Consider the following 20,125-nt stretch of genomic DNA (forward strand, 5'->3'; position numbering starts at 1 on the left):
AAATTTCACTGGCAAATCCAGCAAAGCTAGCAGGCTGTGTTGATTGATTGAATTGGGTCTAGCTGGCCGTCTGTGCTGCCACCACTGGATATGCCAGACTCAAGATTTGCCTCTGCCACGCTAAATCTCTGAGCTGAAGGCTTGAGAAGGTGTTTGTGCATGCTACAGCATGTATGTGTGTGTTTCAAGTGGTATTTGACATTGTGAACAGGATCTTGCATGGCTGCAGTTTTGGACCTATCTATGGAAGAGAGTGAAGAAGTGATGAAGTGACGACTCTTTGGTTACCAACAGACAGTGACCTATTTTGGGCTATGAAGCCTGGTTGTATCAAGAGAACCACCAATCTCTCTGATCTGAACTGAAAAAGAGAGTTCAGGTTGACATAAAGGCCATTCAGCTTGCTTACCCTGCATGTGGAAACTAAAGCTATCAGGAAACATTACTTTTACGATATTGACATTAGTGAAGTGTGGACTAGAAATTCAAATTGATTCAAATCGAGCCATGAGCCAGGGTTGGTTCTATTTGGAAAAAGAATGAGTGGTTATGATCAATTGAGACCAAAAAGGTCTAAAAGATCCAATAGGTCTATATCTTGCCCAAAATCATGTCTGCCAATATGCTGGGATGTGTCCAATATCATGGGATGGTAGCCTTTGATAGAGATGGGACCAACTGTTCTTCTCAAAGAGCCAGTGAAAACAAAGTCGGCCAGTTGATGGAATGAGGCATGCGCAGGGACGATGTTGGTATGAGACTAGTCCCTGAAAACATGTCACTTTCCCTGGTAAGCCTTCAGAGTGGAGGACCTTCTTGCTCTTGAGATTCTCTCCACAATTGAAGGTTTGAATTGTTTGATTCGCAAAGCTGTCCTGATAACAGCCAAGTGTGAAGAAGAAGAGGATGGTCTGGGCAAGGAAGGACCATCTGTAACCATGATTGTTGGAGAAGATTCGGTTGGCTTAAATCTTCCCAGGCATATATATTGGTAGAACGAATAGATCAATGACCCATGACTTGTTCCATCTGAGAGAGGCTATCAGAATCATCTTGCCATTCTGACCCCATAACGCCTGGATTATTTTTGGTTGCAGTACTGTGTGAGGGGAAGCAAATGCCCCAATCCCTCCCAAATGAATGATAGTGCATCCACGACCCAAACATTTGGGTCTAGAACTGGAGAGGCAAAGGTGGGTAGCCATGATTCCACCTCATCACAAAAAGGCTAATCCTTGGATGCACCTATAGTACACAAATCTGATTGATGACTGACCATTCTGTGTGAAGGATTTGACCTCTTCTTAATGGAGTGCTGGTCAAGACGTTGAGTCTGCTGGGAATGTGTCTGATGTATACACTGATATGGAGATAGTCACCACCACAGAGTTGTCAGATGTAATGAAGACCGGTTTTTTTTTGGCCTTAGAATCTATCTTTTCAGAACTGAAAGGCATTGGTGACAACCTTCATTTCTAGGATGTTGATGTGTAGAGGCTGTTCCCGTGGCTTCCCCGTTTCACTGATGGTAGTTAAAGTTGGCAACAGGTGGGCGCCCAAACTGTGCAGTACCTACCATTATTTCTGCTTGGGACTTCTCCAGCAGGATGCCAATTTGGTGCAAGAAAATTGGTCATGATCATGACTGCTTGATCCAAGGACATGAAAAGAGCTGCCATTTCACTTGTAATGTCCACATAAAAAAACTGCTGAATGGGATCAAGTCTGCTGCCACATTGAATAGAGCGAGGAGTTGCAAAAACTCTCACTGAAATCCAAGTACTGTTGGAAATGGACTCAACAAGCTTTATGATTCTGATTATATGAACCCGACGAAGTCAACCAAAATTGTGGGATGGATAGAGGTCTGGCTTTTTCAATCCTGGTCATCACCTCCCAAGCATGGCTATTGCTGGGTGTCTCCATCAAGTCTGAAAGGTGCCAATTAGGCCAAATCCAACAATGAAGAAGGTGCAACGACATCCTCAACCAGCTCTGATGGGCATGGAACACATTTTTCCACCTTATAAAACAGACAAGCGGACTTATTAACTGCTGCTATATTCTTGTCACGTGCCAGGTGAACAGTCCTGAAGATGTCTGTTGCCCTCAGTCAATCTGATTGAGAAGGAACCAGAAGGATGGCATCTCTTCCTCCTCATCATAATCTACTGATTCTTTAGAGGAGCAGTAGGGGGTGGGCATTCTGAAGCAGCAAACACCTTACAAATGTCCAGTATTAATGGTGGAGGAAGAACCCAGAAAACCCCCGGAAAGAACCACTGACCCATGAGAAGCTACTGGCAAGCTTTCTCATATACCCACATTAGCCTAATCCTAGACTCGAACCCATGCAGACAGGTGAGATGGCAGTGATCCGTAACGGAGAGCGCTTTAGACCACTCCGCCACTCGGGGCCCAAATGGTAGCTTGAAAGCTATACTTCAGTCCGTTCCATGGTTGGATCTGAGTATGATGTGAAGGATGGTGGATTTGAAGGAGTTCCATCACACGCAAGGCCCAATCTGGGTCGACCTGCAGCTAAGAGGAGACATACCAGGTGGCATGAAGACTCAATTCCATCCATATGAAAACATCACTAGCTCTCCCTTGTTGACAAGCAGTGAACTCAGTCATTGCCAGGACTGCCAGATGGTTTGCCCAGCGAATGGTTGGCCTGGATGCAGGCAGTATAATGGATATTTTGGCTATCACTGGTACCAGCCGTCACAAAAACCTGGCTGGAGGGTCAGATTTCTCACTGAAATCTCCATCATGGAAATGGTATGTCACTGAGAGTAAGGTTAGATGGACAGATCTGTCTCTCAGATCCCATGATCATAGTTGGCTGGACTGATTCAACAAAAAGATCCCTATGCTGGAACAGCCAGATTGCTGGCAACTGTGCAGTTTTATTATCCATTAAATCCAATGGATCAGGTACAAACCCCATGTGTCCTGACTTATAGGCCTGGACACAATGCTTTGACATGTGGGGGGACTTACACCCAATGTGCTGCCTAAAATTGGGAAACACTCCCTCACTGAGTTGGAAATGAAGCAACAAAGTAGCTGGCTGGGCCATCTTCTCATAAGGTCTCCAGTGCTGGATAGTCAGTGACAGCTATACGGCTGGTGATGGCTGGAGAGCCAGTAACAGTGCAGTGGCATAAGAAGGTGGATCCAGTTGATCCAATACAAATCTCATTCATCATGAGTTACAGGCCTGAAGGCTATGTTCAGACATGCATGGGGAAATATGCCCAGTGGGCTGCCTAAATTTGGGGAATACTCCGCAGCGAGTCAAAATCCCCAAAAATGAACCATAGGTTGTCTTCCTTATTCTTTCTTTCCTTCCTGTCAGTGCAAAATGGACTACTGCTTTGAATGTGCATTTCATGCATCAGTAAATATTTTTCCTGAAATGACACAAGATAAGAAAGCAACGCATAGATTAGCAAATCAGTATGTGACTATCTAGCTAATACAGTAGCCCTGACTTCCTCTGACCACATATTGCAGACGCTGCATATTATAGATGATATATACTTAGCATAAACAAGTCATGGCAGACTGCCATGCCCTGAAGTTGCATACATAGCATTTAAATGATATTCTGATGAAATGACACAAAGCAGAAATGAGTAATTCATCAAGTTACTAACATGTTAATATAAATATATTCCCCATTACTAGCAAAGGAATCACAAAAGTCAGTGTCACATTCGAAACTTATTGACCAGGGGTGCACAACCCCCAGCCCGCGGGCTGAATCCAGCACATGTTCTGTCTGGCCTTTGGGACAAATTAAAACAACACATAAATCTGGACTATGAACAGTAATTATATTCAAAAAATTAGTGTTTGCGGCCCTCGAGTGGCTTTAGAAAATGCAATCTGGCCCTTGGCTGAATAAGGTTGTGCACCCCTGTTATAGACTATGCTTTGAACTTATGCATTTCAAGTAGTCTGTTGATTGTTCTACTGGAAAAATAATATATAAATTTGCAGTACAGCATGTTAAAAAACTTGCTAAAAGCAACTCCATTACAGATGGAGCAAATGAAAAATCAAAAGCCACGCTAACTCCTAATAACCTTTCAGAGGTTAATGATAGTGTGGTGTGATGTGGTCTTAAAATGACAAAGTCCCTAAAGGTAACAAAATCACTCAAATTTGGGAGAAACTGTTAAAAAGAATCTATACAACCTGCAGCAGAATCATCAATCCACACAATAAGTCCGAAATTAATGTTGGATGAGTTAATTAGAATACAAAAAATAGCTTACTGTCGAAGGATAAAAGTATGATGTTATCTTGTACAGCAGCTAAGCTAAAAACTAGCAACAACAAGCAGTGCCAAAGGGAGATAATACGTAAGTGTATTGCCCTTTGTCAACTGAACTAGAAAAGGTTTATTTTCGTCTTCAGTAGAGCTGGATTCTCAAGGTAATAAGCTAATATTCCTAGAATAATTTGATTGGGGAATGTGTCTGAAGGTAAAAACATGGGTTTCTTGAACCTGAAACCATGTTTCAAAGATTCATTATATTTTGATACACACTTTTTAAAGTGGACCAGTTTATAATGAAAATAAATGGCACCCAATATTAACTGAAACAGGCTTTATCAATGTGTCTCAGGATGTTATATGACTGAAAAATATTAGAGAGATTTTGTTAAACTTAAGTACATGCTGTATCAGGAACAGGTCAAATCAACAGCAGTTTACTAATTTTGAAAGAGGAATTAGACAGTGATGTAATACTGCATTCAGAATTGGTGGACATTCTGAAAAAGTTATTCATGTAGACTAGTTAAAGTGAGCATTGTACATATGTAATTTACCAATTTGTTTTATGTCTGTATTCTTGTACTAATCCACATAGATTTGGCTGATTTGTGACAGGAATTTCAACTAAATGCAGATACAGGTAAGAAGCAAAAATAAATGTATGTTTTTCACACAGTTTTCTGTAATTATGGCATGTAATATATAGATTGCTTCCTTTATACTCAGATTATGCCACTTCTATTAGTAATAATGATGCCTATACCTCTCTGGGAGTTGGCATGTATGAACCTACATCATGGAAATTCAGGTTCACATTCAATATAATTTTCCTTAGATCAGGTATCCAGATAACAGACCATTACAATCATTGGGGTACCCAGTAGATGTTTCCTAAAATTCTGATAGCTTTACCTGGGGTACCTATGTAATTCTTTAATGAAATGAAATAAAGTGCCTAAAGCCACAAAGGAATTTATGTGAAGATTTTCCATCATACTTGAGAAAATGGCAATGAGAGAAAGTAAAACTGGAGAGATCGCCTTTATGTGGATCAACCTGAACTTCTGTAATCTTAATTAATTTGATATGATCCAGATCACACACCCTCTATGTCTCCTTTATCTGCTCTATGTGCAACAATTTTGCAAGGAAAGCTTCATTCAGAATAGACATAATGCAGCAGCTTATGAAATACAAAGTGCTATTACAGGAAAACTGAACGGCATATCAGTACATCATGATGCTCTATTGAGAGATTTAATTTTAATAAACTTTTGAATGTTCTGATAGAAAAAAACTGATGTATTGCACAACTGTATGACAAATGCTCATCTTTGATAAATATTATTTCAAGCAATTATGATAATTCAATTTCAAACAATCAAGGATTTGTATTCATTCCTTCCACTTTGTTTCCTTTGATTAATTCATGGCTTGCATAAGTCCCCATTGAAACTGCATGATTAATAGTGAACAAAGCTTTGAGAAGTTATGAGTTCTCCAGAAAGTGTTCATACGTAAAACATCATTGGTTAAAGGTATACCACCAGCAAACAGTGGCGTTCAAAATGTATGTGGTCACCATCATTGATTTCCAGTCATGTGCATTTGTTCCAATTCAAAAATAAATACTAAGTAAAATTTAACATATTACAACACTAACTTGTTGTTTCTTACTTGAAACTAATTTTCTTTTATTCTGCATTACACTTAATTACTCATCCATTCAAAAACACTTATTTTTTACATGGAGTTTGCTCATTTTAAGTAAAAGAAATACATTTTTTAATTGCATGTGACTTATTGAGTGCAATCATGAAGGCATATGTAATCTAATTAACATAAAATCTCCAAAGAAAGTGAAAATGGAACAACAAAAGTTACAACTAAGGTACCTTCTGTCAGCATCATGGTTGTGATAAAAAAAATTTATAATTTAATTTTTACTTCTTTTTTTACAATACAGTACAATACATTGATATAATGCAACATATTACAATACAATATATAATACAATAAACTATACAATACAAAAAAATCATTTTTAATTCTTCACAATAATATTTCATTTAATTAAGTCCTTTGACCCATGCCATAACAACTTGTGAAAGAGTACATTTAGATCTTGAAGAAGATGCAGAGATGGATTTGGTAATGACAATGAAAGATGATCAATTCTCAAGATAGCTAATCTTTTAATTAGTATGTTTCCAAATCATATTAAAATCCTTTTTTCCACTGAATTCGCAGGTTTTTATTTTCTCAAATTTTAGACAGATAATTAAGAGATGTATTTTATTCTAAATCAATTAGAGATCAAAGCTTAACGCCTAAGATAACAAACTCATTACATCCTGAATTAGGTTTATATTCTGGGCAATATTTTCTATTACTAGCTCTACTTCTGATCCCAACCAGCTTCTTTTTCAAATTTACACAAAGTTCAAAAATTCTGAATATCGATATAAGAGATGCAAAGCAGATATTAGAGATTTATCTGAACCATCAAGAATAAGTGACATATCATCAGCATATTGAGAAAGTATGAATGTTAGGTCACATATATTTATTCCTTTAATATCCTTATTTATTTTCATCATTAGGGCCAAACTCTTTGCACACATCATAAAAATGTATGGGGATAGAGCATCCCCCTGTCTAAACCCTCTTGCAATAACAAATCAAGTTGAAATTTGAGAATTAATAACTACATAAGGTAAGGTTTGATGCTCTGATAGAAAAGTTTTATCTTAATTCTTATTGATTTTTCAAACGAAAAAAGGTCATAACTTTATCAATAAATGATCATGCAAATGAGTCAAATGCTTTTGAAGGTCAATTAAAAGGAGTGGTCCAAGTATAATGTGATTTTTGGTGTAAAACATTAGGTCATATAATTTTCTCATATTCTCTCCAATATATCATCATCTTAGAAACCCTGTTTGGACCTAATGTATGATTGTGGGTAGCAGTTTTAACCTTACTTGCAATGCGTGCAGAATCAACTTTGTGGTGAGAGCGTGCTTCTTGGCATAAGCTGAAGAGTAAGTAAAATTTTCACCGGATACCAAGAGGAGATCGCTGTGCCTAGCCGCTACCTAGATGAACAGATGACTTTTAGTAATTGTTAGCTAAAAGTATTACTTGAGAGGGCTGGATTTGCAAGGTAGTAGCAGTTCTCCTAAGGTATTATGATGGGGTTACATATTAAATGAATGGACTTTTTACATCACTGAAAGATTTTGCAATGCCCATTAAACCAATATGTTCCATGTTTCAAACTGTAGCCAGATGTGTCTTATAAAATACAAATGTTTTAAGTGTTACTTATACAATATGCCACTTTCCGCCAATCCTATACAACCAATGGTTCAAAACGAATATGTCCCTTCTCACTTGATTCAACGTTTCTCCTGCTTAAAGGCTGGGACCATAAATAAGGTTTCATAAATATATACGATTTTGTAGGGAAAAAATGATCAATTGATAATTAATGGAAGAAAAAACCTAATTCTTGCAAACTACTTTGCGTCATAATCATTTATATTACACACAAATACATACTCATTCTCGCTCTCAGCATGAGAGAGTCAGAAAAGCTCCCTTTACTTATCATTAAATGTTGATTATGAACATAAAAAGTAAGAATCTTTAGTTACAAAAAAGTACCTTCTGTAACCTCTTTCAGGGTGGTCGGCTCAGTTGTGCTATTGTTGATACCTGGAAAAGAAAACAAATATTGTGCAGACTACTTTTGTTTTTTTTACAGATACTGTATAAACGGCTCTTCTGTCTCATTCGTTTAAAACTAATCATTCTAACAGAAAATGACAAAGTCGAAAACATTTCAAAACTATTTTGAGACAACCCATATAAATGCACATGGGATCATGTGCACACGTGTTCACAACATAGGGTTCACATACTGAAACCATAGTCATCACTGATAATTACAGATAACTGACAACATCTTTACAGCAACATGTACATGTTTCAGAGATTAATTAAAAACTTATAGAATCTTTTGGACTTTTCGATTCTTAATTACAATAATGCACAAAAAACCATTTACTAAAAAAATGTATCAATAATAATAATAATAATGAGACTAATAGTGTAAACAAAATGTTAGTAATTATACATATTACTGCAAGTAATTCCCAAGTCCATAAGGAATAGGGAGGGTAGGTGAAGCATAGTGTGACACAGACTAAATAAAATATTAATGGATGAACAAATGATACTTTTGAGAATAAATTATGGACTGAGGAATTACTTTTTACTAACAAGAAATATGAATATCAAGCTCTGATATAGCATAGCAATTACTGTAGGCATTTTTTCTTCAAATAGTTTTCTATGTCGGACAGAAGATGTCATCCAAAAAAGGAATGACGTTGCACTATTGCATATGGGCTGATAACAGCAAAATCAGGCTGGGTTGATGCATCTGTTCCAAGAATCCCTAGAACAGGAGAATGGTTCATCAAGCATGGACAAAGTTTTCCATTACCAACATTGCATGTTTAACAACTTTGACAGGTAATATATTACCATTTTACTGGTACTCAAAGATAAATGATTACATATTGGGTACAGTGCTGGACTTATGACCAGTACATTGCAGGTTCAGTTCCCACTACTGTATATGATCAGCTTGGATCCACAATAATATACATGGATATTTCTCATAATCTAACTCATACGACAGCCTGCTGAAACAAGCTAAAATATGAAACAATCAAACTGTTTAGAAATATGGTCTCAAAGTGCTCACAAATTAAGTCAATTAGATGCAAAATAACCCCTCTAATATGCATGAAATTCAATGTCACTTATAATCAAACTCATCCTACCAAAAGCGTCATGATGCAAGCTTACAATTCGGGTCTGTTATAAATCTATCAGAAATATGGCTTCTGGGGTATTCTTAGGCTCAGAGACAAGACAACCTCTTTAATCCACATAGAAGTCACTCATAATCAAACTCATGCAAGATCCTGATATAAGCTTAATACCAAATCAAATCTAATCAGAATAAAGCCGCAAGAGTGTTTACAATCTTAGCCAATCAGATGTATGAACACCTTATTATGCAAGGCTGTTAATTATAATTAAAATATAATAAAAAATCAAGATATGGCCTCTATAACAGTAGTTCCCAACCATTGGACTGTGGACCCTGGGATCCATGGAGTTATTCATGCTCAAACTCAACATGGATAGCTCAGTTGATCAGAAGCAAGATTATATCATTAATACACAATTAATCAAATTTAAGATTACCTCATTAATGTTCGTGGATATCACTCTGTATCAAATCCTTCTTAGATTTTAATGATATGAGCTTCTTTTTCAGGTTTTATAAAAACTGGATTAAAAAGTGCTTTCCAGAGTAGTAAATCTCAGCCATTCAGATGCTAAATCATTTATTAATGTGTCGATCTCACTCATAATGAAAGCTGCCCATGATCCTAATGATATAAACGCATAAACGTTTGATAAAACTAGATCCAAAATATGGCCTTCAGAACAGCAGCAATGGGAGCCTATTAGAAGCAAAATCAAGTCATTAATACACATGGATCACACCTATTATCAAATTCATAAGCGATTCTGAAAATATAAACCCAAATATGACTGAAAGTCTATCAGAAATATGAAGAACTGTTGATGGACAGATACCTAACGACAGATAAAAGAAAACAAAAAATGTATGATGGATGCAGAGTTATACTATAGATTCACATATCTGTATGGAAAGATGAGCTAAAAATGGGAATAACTTTTAAAATGCTCGTCAAAAACATGCCAAGTTTCGTAAAAATATATCTAGGATTCATGTGATATTAATTAAACAAACACATTGTACCAAAAGAGAGACACACTGGCACCAGTATACCCCTCCAAAATTCAAACGAGGGGGGAACATATCTGTAGGAATTATAGCACTTTTAATGAATTCCTGCTTGGGTCAATCAGCTACTGTACACAGATTTCAATTGACCACTGCAACAATTGAAACACGAGTCAGGTGTAAGTCATTCTATCAACAGGTGACAGGACAAGAGCTTGCACAACCAAGTCAAATTTCACAACACACTTACGAGTCTCACTTTAATCAGTGCAAAATATTTCAAAATAAAAATCAAGAGCTTTAAAGAGTCAGATATGCATGTAACTAATCAGAGCATTATTTTTCATTTTCTCAAGGGGTAAGTTCCCATATGCATACATTATAAGGCAAAATTAAATATAGTTTGCATTATTATAATGAGATTGGTCTTTTAGTTTTCTTTGAGAGACAGACACATTTTTAAATGGTACTCTTTAGCACAGTATTCTCCAAAAACCTTCAAGCAATAGTACAAATACATAATCATGAAATCTTTCAATAATTCACTTGATCAAATATTTGTATTCTAAAATCACTGAATGCATCAACTGTCATTGAGAAAAACAGAATGACAGCTGCAAACAAATGAAAACAATGAAATATAAAATCTACCTAAACAATTCTTTCTACACATCGCATCAAGCTGGCACTTTTGTATCTGATCTTGTTCTCTCAATTCACCTGCAAAATAAACAATAATTAATTGTATATTCCTACCAACCCCAAAAGACCTTCCTTCTCATGAAGGCATTTTATATTTGTCAAGTTATACTAATTTTCAGTATGGCTTCATGAACTGCCATTGTCAACAAGGAAACATGCTTTTTAGTTGTTTAGGAGTTTGAACTGATGCTTCAAAGGCAACATTAGTAAACAAAATATGGTAAACTACATGCACACTTTGGCCCAGGTAAAGTACATGTACGCTTTCGCCCAAATGTCCTTCAGATAGATTCAAAACACACAGAGACCTAATAATTCTAGCTAGATCTCTCAACAAAATCTTTTGGAGGAGTTGTTTGATTTTAAATTCTTGTGACTGCTGCAATCATCTCCCACATCATTAGCAATACTCAAATTGTTGCCACATCATGACCAGTAAAAGTAAATGCTGGCTTTCCTGTTTTTTTTTCCCCAAGCACATACACACATCTGAATACTTTCTTTTGTTTAATACTTCTGTGCCAACTGTCTGGAAATTTTTAACAGTCTGATTGTACCCTTTATCAAGGGGTAAAATCATGTATTCATACATTATAATGCAATGTTTTATGCATATGTTTTAGGGTGCTGGACATTTCCAGACTATCCCATAATGTGAAAGCAAAAGCTTAATCATGTAGATGTTTTGCATGAACAACAGAGTACATATATATTAGATGGTCTGGATGCCTGAAGAACTCCACTGCGTATAATGTACAAACACAGATTTGGACCAAGCCAATGTCCTGATTTGGCTATAACAATAGTATTTTTGCAAGGTTTGCTATTGTTCCACAACTTAAGGGCCGTTTCAGTAAGCCTTAAATGAAATCATAATGGTTAGGAAGTCAGTCAAGACTAAATGCTCTTTTTTAAGCTAGTCAGAACAAAGCATAAAAATACTATGAATGAGATCTTGGAAGTTCATAGTCTTTGGCCTACAATTTACTGATATCATAATACATTAAATAATAAATATTCTCTATAGCCATTACCTTGAAGACCAGACTAAAATAAATCCAGTTCTTTCAAAATCTTGCTCTTGAGAACCTTAGGTTTTGAAACACCTCAGCCTAATATCCCTTTGGGCCGAATCATATAACTGATTATTTCTGGGCTAAAATTCAACTTCCAGTGTCATATTACTGGAAATCATTTGGTTTTTGTTTTCTTACCAGTCACTCTTACTAATCTATACTTCAAGCAAGGCATTTTGGACTAAAAATGAAACCAAAATACTTTTATCTCAGTTTCAATCATAATTCTTATTATCATCATTTTTTAATAAAACAAACTAATTTTTAAAGTAAAATGTATCTTCAAGAATACTTACCAAATGATAACACCTTAGGAGAACTTCTACTACCTCGCAAATCCAGCCATACCAGGCTATAAGCCTTATAGTTAGAAAAGCTGAAAGTTATCTGCCCATATACATGGCAGGTGGGTAGAGTGATCTCCTATTGAGACAGGGATCAACACCAAATCCTATGAATGAAACTGCCGGGAGGCTGGGAGGGAGTATGCATATTATGATTGGGTAAGTATTACCCACAAATTTCACAACTTAATGAATAAATGAGATCAGACACAAACCATCCGTCATTATTTGCATAGGTTTTGGGGATGATTTATTGGACTAATGCAAGACCACCTCAAAAATATGTGTACATGTAGCTCATAACTTAACTAACTTGAGATATGGATGATACGTTTAATTTTCAAGTCTGATTAGAACATGATATCTTGACTGCTCCAAGGCTCAAGTAATCAGATGTTTGATCACCTCATTAATATGGATATCACTCATAATCAGACCCATCCGAGATCTTAATATAATTTTGCATGCCAAGTCTGATCAAAATCAGATAAAAATTAAGCTTAAGATTGTTTACAAAAAAGAATTAATAGATGAGTGGAAAATGGAGAATGAATGCAGGTTCTACCATAAACTCATTTGACCCCCATGTTTAATATTCCTCTATCAACAAACCTGTAAGTCACAGATGACTTTGTAGATTATTAACCAATGGGTCTCAAAGACCAAGACTTTACACCAAGGTATGTAGTCTTGATTTAAAGTAACTGTGCAGAAACCACTACTTTCTTATACGACAACTCACCATGACCATAATCTATGATCTCCAGATCCCCAAATCTAATGGTTTCTGTGTTACCCTAAGTTCAAGCCAACCATACAGTTTGATCAAGGAACTACCCTTACAGAAAAAATCCTATTCTGACTTATAAGTCAAGTATGCTTCACTTCTAGGGGACTTATAAGTCACTTATAAGTTACTTGAACTTTGCATCAATCTGCATAAGTATCAGTACAGTGTAAGTGACACAAATATTGATTCATGCATCCCCAACATTCCACTTATATGTGACATGTAAGTCACTTGTGGTATAAACCATTTGTGTTACGGATTGTTTTGTTCAATAATACAGAGGTGATTCAGAGAAATTTATTTTGCTTTTATCAAGGAAATAATAAGTGAACTAATTTTATGGACTATGTCATATTTTGCTTTACAGGTGTACTGCAAAATATAAATCAAATCCAAATAAAGGTTCTACAATGGATTTTTTAAATATAAAATGTCATAGCTCCCAAACAGATTTACTGATTTTAACCAGAGCTATATCAATATGAAGAGAATTTACACATCTTTTATTTAAAATGTTTCAAGATTTAAAAAAGGATGAAAGAAGAATTTCAACATTGACACACCTTAGGTATCAAAATTAGACTAAAACTGCATGTATGTATGTTGATGTGTGTTATCTGGGACTTGCGCATGTATGTAAGCCTTTATAAGTGAATACTGTAGGTCACTTATATGTCACTACAGGTTTTGTATATAAGGTTTATTCTTGATAATAAATTTTAATCTGCAAAACACGTCTTTTCTTTGCACCACAATGATATTAACATCATAAATAATTGCTGCACTACAGAGATTAAGGTACAAAACATTGGATGGGTTACATTCACTAAAATGCATCACTATACAGTACTGTATGACGGTACTGCACAGACTGCAGGTGCCAATTTCATTAGTAAATACTTAACTGACAGAAGGTGGATGTACAAACGACACATGGTTGGTTGAAAAGAAAAGGTTCAAAACTAACAATGAATTGCTTCAGACAACCAGTGTCAAAAGCAATCATAGTACTGAAGCTCAGGCAGGCAATTGACATCTGTTAACAAAAGTTATTATCTTGCTGCAAGGTGTGAAAAATATGTTTTAAGATTTGTTCTAAGATATACTCCTATTTCCTTTGTTATACTAGCTGATAAAATAAAAGAAGAGAGTCCACCACCCACCACCCACCCCTGAGTTCAAAATAATACACAAAATGAATGTCTGTATTAATTAATGTAGCAATGAATGTATAAATATGTATTGTATATGGCTGGATGAAAAGAATGATACATGAATTCATAAAACTTACTTGATAGATTTAATTCCACTTCAAGTGTAATATTCTGATTGTCACATTTAATGTGAAACTTTGCAGTATCACTTCCAACTGCTTTCAAAATCCAGATATTTCTATATATATCCATGTAAATCCTTCCCTGAAATTTAGGATTTATGTTCTCTTCTTCTCTGGTACAAATTTCCAATTTCCATAGGCCAACTAATGTATGATTCGTCTCACCATTGATATACATGGCTACCTCTGTGCAGTTACTTATATCGGAGTATGAAATCAAATGAACTGGATTCCAGCTTTGAATGTATTTTGTATTTTCTACAAAAAAAAAGACATTTGTTCAATTACAATAATTCATTTTCATATTTGTATATTTATTTAAACTAAGACAAATGTTCAAGAATTTAAATGAATAATGGCATTTTGCCCAGATGGAAAACACCGTATTAAGAAACAAAAGACCCTCGAAGGGACTAAGGCTCTACTGTTTGAAAAGAATTTCAGAAATTCAAGATGGCTATTTCTTCTTTTTAACAGCAGTGTTGAAACCATTGTCAGTAGAAGCTACGTTGCATGTAAGATTGGCACCATTTTCATTTAGGACAAACTTTACACCATTAAAAGATTTTTGGTGAAAACTCCATTCCAATAAAATCATTCATTTAAGAAAATTAGCGAAAATGATTTTCAATATGCTCCTAGACCACACTTTTTCTTTACACCCAACTAGACATCACAAGTCTGTTGGTGAAAATTGTATACCCATCAATTCTGGAGGAGTAGCGATCAGATTTTCAAAATGGCCACCATGTCTAGTTGGATGTATCACACTGAATGTCAGATCAGCATCATTTTCATTCGAGCACCAGCAGACACCATACGAAGTCTTCTGCAGAAATCCCATGTCAAAATTTACTTTCAATTTAGGAGGAGCAGTGACAAGAACATTTTCAAGCTGGTTGCCATAGTGGCCATATTTAAGGTCAGAACTGCACCATGTTATTCAGGCCCACTTTACTCTTGTTATGGAACTCAAAGATGTTACTATGTCACATTCAAAAGCAAAGCAGTTTTATCATATGGGTAGAGGATTAAAGCTATTCACTTGCTGGATGGCAGAAAAAGTAGCTGGGTCATTACAGCAGATATGGACCTTTAATGCCGGTGAAACATCATCATATATTTTCCTGCAAATTAAATCAATCTCTTAAGATAAAAGCTCCTATTCATCACAGGCTTCTCACTTGAACCAAATGTCATGTGATCTTGGCAAGCTGAACAAGTGGCTAATCAAGATATTGTCTTAAAAGTGTAAGCAAATTTACATGTAATTTTGAGTTCATGATGATTAAATTTATGGGATGGATTAAAGAGACCAAGATATAGTAATCTTGTATGCAACATACATTGGGAGAGATATTATACACATATTTTATGAATTTGTTGTACGTGTATAATGCATAAAACAATTTTAATAATAATAATAATAATAATAATAATAATAATAATGACTATACTGATATTTGGTGCAAGGTATTTGCTAAATAGCCAGTTTTAAAAGATGAACTGGTGTACAATGGTCACCTGTTCACAAAGGCCAATTTTACCTTTACTCACAGGTGGCTTCTATTGGCTGTAGTGGTAGTGGGGAAAATTTTAAATATGTAATACTTACCTGCTACCCCTGCATTGCTTTCATTTTCTGGGACTCATAGTGACCCATCCAAGCAAAATTATTCCTCCTACAATAATTATTAGAAATCCTGAATTGAAATGAACAAGATGCCAGTCTGACCCTGCATCACAGCCACCATACAGAATATCATCCTCTGCTGACTTCGACCCAGAGGACAGGACATCAAAGTGGGGTGGGTGGAAAGAATCACAGCAATAGCAGCAACTTGATATTCCAAAATTAAATTTAGTTTAACCCACACAACTAGATTTTAACTAAAGAAATACAATACCAAATACCATTGCATTTACCAGCAAGAAAATAGGCTGATGGCCACAAAATTCTGATATGAAAAAACAAACTAGACAACTGTCCCTATGTACAAACCTTGTGCATGCTGAGCCAGTGAAGTGAGTATCCATGGGGCCTTCTTGTGCCCACACTTTCCTATGTGCACACCTTGTGCATGCTGAGCCAGTGATGTGAGTAACCCATGGGGCCTTCTTGTGCCCCCACTTTCCCACACCTAGTGGCATAATACTATGAAAGAGAATTATTCAGAAACTAAAAATCCAGAACTAAAAATGCGATAGGGGTTGAGATAGAGTGGAGAAGATTAAGAAGAAAAAAAGCTTACACCATCTCCACACATTCTGAAGAAGGTAATGTGGCTTCTACCAGAAAATTGCTCTGCGCATTGTGCTTTCACATGAAGTTGCAATCAATGATCACTGCTGAGTGGATGTAGTCTTGACAAAATGAGCATGGTTTACTGTTTATGACCCCTGTAAGCATGTTCTAAAGAGGCTGAGTGAAAGTGAGAGAGAGAGAGAGAGCAATTTATCTACATTGATGCCTCTTTGGCTTTCTGGCACTAAAAAAGCATGATAGTTCAGATAATTATAAACATTTACGAGTTTTAACAAAGATAATGTATGATACATGATGGCAAATAAAATTTTGCACAATGACTTTTAAAAATATTTTTCTTCAATACTACATAATTAGAATCCTCAGGAATCCATGTCCTTCTTTTTGCTGCAGTTCACAATTTTCTTTCCTAATGATCATTCATATGAAAGTCAGTGATACTGAAATAAAAGCAGCAAAAAAGAATGCTATACATGTACATCAAAACAAGTCTCAATAACAAAATCACATTCACGCCTGACTGGAGTGAAACAGAATAGCACAAGTTCCAATAATTACCCTAGGCATGAGTTCTCATTAACACAACTAACACTCAAATTTAGCAATTAAGAATGAGGAGACTAACAATCAGCCTAAACAAACCGGTAATAAAAGAGAAGACTATGCTTTAACTGAAAAATGAAGGTAAATTTCAATGATCAATACAGCACTTGTTCAATGCCTTTCATTATCCAATGAGAAAAGGATAAGGGGGGATTTCCTTATGCTAGCTATGATGCAGGAGATAGGTTGATTGCAATGTTGCTGTTTTCAATTCTGGTCCTCTAACACCAATTGGAAGAGGGAATAATTTAGCTAGGATGGGGGACTATGAGTTCCAGAGAAAGCAATGCAACAGTAGCAGGTAATTTACTTCTGCTATTAAAACCATTTCCTTATTTCAATGATCTTCTAATCCACAAACCTTTTGACCCGAAAATTGATATAGTTCATCCTTATCCCAGGTGTAGAGTGTTCACAAAGTCTGGTAGCTGCAGATGGTTAACAACTCAAGTTATTATGAAGAAACCATTTTCTTCTTTCATCATTTGACCCTGACCTTTGACCACATTATCAATAGTATTCTTCCTTACCCCAAGTGCAAACCATGCATACAGTTCAGTAACTGTGTGTGGTGAAAAACTTGAGCTATCAGGCTGAATCCCTTTTCCTTCTTTCAGTCACAGTGACCCTGACCTTTGGACTGCAAAACCATTAGGATTCTCCCTTATTCCAAGTACAAAGATTTTAACAGTATATGGTGGACAACTAAAGTTACTGTCCAGAAGCAAACTTGGTAAAAGACGGACATCATAATTATATATGCTATCTCTTATGCATCATTACTGTTCAATTTTTGCCCTAAGAACCAGTGTCATGTTACAAAATATCTTCAAAGGGAATTCAAGAATTAAGTTCCATTTTTCCTTTCTAACAATCATGTAGTAATTCAGCAACAGAACATGCAAAATACGATATACAATCAAAATCACAACGCAATATGCTCAGCCTTATGTTGCTCATATTAAAAAATACAAGGAATCACAGGCAGTACAATACTAAGTATGTACATTGTTAATTTTATCTCCTGATAATCAGTGGCATATTTCAACAAATTCTTCAAAAGGAAATACATGTAGAGTAATTAAGTTTTGTCTCCTTAACTTTTATTTAGCAGTCATTTTGTAATGAAGCCAGTAAACATCCCCCCCCAAAAAAAAAACAAGAGAATATAAACATTACAATATCACTATAACATACCTGAAGTCACCATTCTCAGGAAAATTAAGCAGCATATCAACGTTGACCTAAAATGTAAAAGATATAAATGCATTAATGAAAAATATTTCTGAACTCAGTAGTACTCAATGTCATCAAATATTATTGTCTTCCTTGCAAAACTTGCATATGTTTTGTTTGTGTTGTTTGATGCATTATTTTGATACATGACTATCAGAATGAAATAGTCATGATACAGAAATTAGATATTTAATTCATATATAAATATTTCAGTTTTACGGGTATATTTTTATATTTAAGATGAAATGAGGAGATAAAAATAGAATATGTTAAAGTCAGAAATAAAATATAAATTAATCTTTTTCCTGTTTAATTTAATGTGATTTAATACAACACAACAGTGGTTCAAATCATTCCAATTATGAAATTGTATGCTATGTTTACACTCTGGAAATTAAAACCATAAAAATGTCTGTAGTTACCAAGAGACAACTGAATTGTATATGAAATCTTGTGTATTTAGCATTTTATTTGTTGTCAGTTGTATGGACATGGGGGGGGGGAGGTCTAATTCACATGTCTGGAGCTTCTCATCATCATGTTTGCACTCTGACCTCAGACCAGAAATTATGTTCAGTGCTTCATTTTGACCAGTCCATTGTCGGGTGATCGGTCCTATTAAACACCAAAAAGACACACAAAGATGGGTGACACAGAAAGATGTGCAAAGACAAGGCAACGATACACAAACACATGACAAAGATGGCACACTGACATTTAAACTGTCAGTAGTAGGAATATTTACTGTTGAAATAATATTTATAGAAATAAATATATAAAACTTAGAAATGCTTGCTTTATTTGCACTGATCATTCTTTCATTCTTTTCTTAATATATATATATATATATATATATATATATATATATATATATATATATATATATATATATATATATATATATATATATTGTTCTGGGATAGCGATGGCCATTAACTTGTGGCCATTTAATGACCCACTATGCTCTCTGTGGCCAATAAACTCTCATTAGAATAAAGGCCCCATTAAACTTTGATCTTAACTGAAAGAAGTGTTTTTGATTATCCAGTGAAGCAGGGAATTTTAACAATAAGAATTGAATTTGGCATGAAATGCATCTGCAGACTCAAATTTAAGTTTCATCTTGTTTATTAACAGTCACAACATCATATGGCAGTAAAAATTTAAGACAAATCTCAGGTGCATCACTTCTCAATAATAACTCATTGATTTTATATCACAGTGTTGGTAGTGTGCATTTGGACATACAATTTAACAGTTTATCATTGTACAAGTTGACATAAACATTTACCAATATCAAAGCTTTTATGCTCAGAATTTATATGAAAACTATTGTTTAGGAATAAACTTTGCAACTCGTGCTAGCATTTAATTAATTTCATACAAAGCCTTGAGAAACACTCAACAGCTTAACAGAATAAGAAATAACTTAGAAATTGAACCTTGAGAAACACTCAGTGGCTCCATACTCAAACTTGCACTGATGATGATGATCATGATGATGATGATGATGATGATTTCCCATCAACTGTAATAAGCATCATTATCTGAATAAGGTTTGCAAGAAACACTTGACGTGACCTTATATGATCATGATAAATACTGTCTGATTACAATTTAA

At 35.3% G+C, this 20,125-nt stretch overlaps 1 protein-coding gene across 4 annotated transcripts in view; it reads right to left on the reverse strand.

The window, feature by feature from the left end:
- LOC149793183 (uncharacterized) overlaps positions 1–20,125 on the reverse strand; it is a 61,342-nt gene that overhangs the window by 23,051 nt on the left and 18,166 nt on the right. For 2 of the 4 annotated variants that reach the window (XM_089967132.1, XM_089967134.1), the window contains exons 2-5: positions 18,466–18,512; positions 14,355–14,657; positions 10,803–10,871; positions 7,964–8,014 (exon numbers count right to left, since the gene is read on the reverse strand). In XM_089967132.1, coding sequence (XP_089823258.1) covers positions 7,964–8,014; positions 10,803–10,871; positions 14,355–14,657; positions 18,466–18,512 — 470 coding nt within the window. Of the gene's footprint in view, positions 1–7,963; positions 8,015–10,802; positions 10,872–14,354; positions 14,658–16,401; positions 16,544–18,465; positions 18,513–18,926; positions 19,135–20,125 lie in introns of those variants that run through there. The other 2 variants (XM_089967131.1, XM_089967135.1) reach the window with 2 other exon arrangements.

The sequence above is a fragment of the Sinohyriopsis cumingii genome, chromosome 8 (assembly GCF_028554795.1).
Source record: "Sinohyriopsis cumingii isolate HCF-2022 chromosome 8, ASM2855479v2, whole genome shotgun sequence".
NCBI classification, from domain to species: Eukaryota; Metazoa; Mollusca; class Bivalvia; order Unionida; family Unionidae; genus Sinohyriopsis; species Sinohyriopsis cumingii.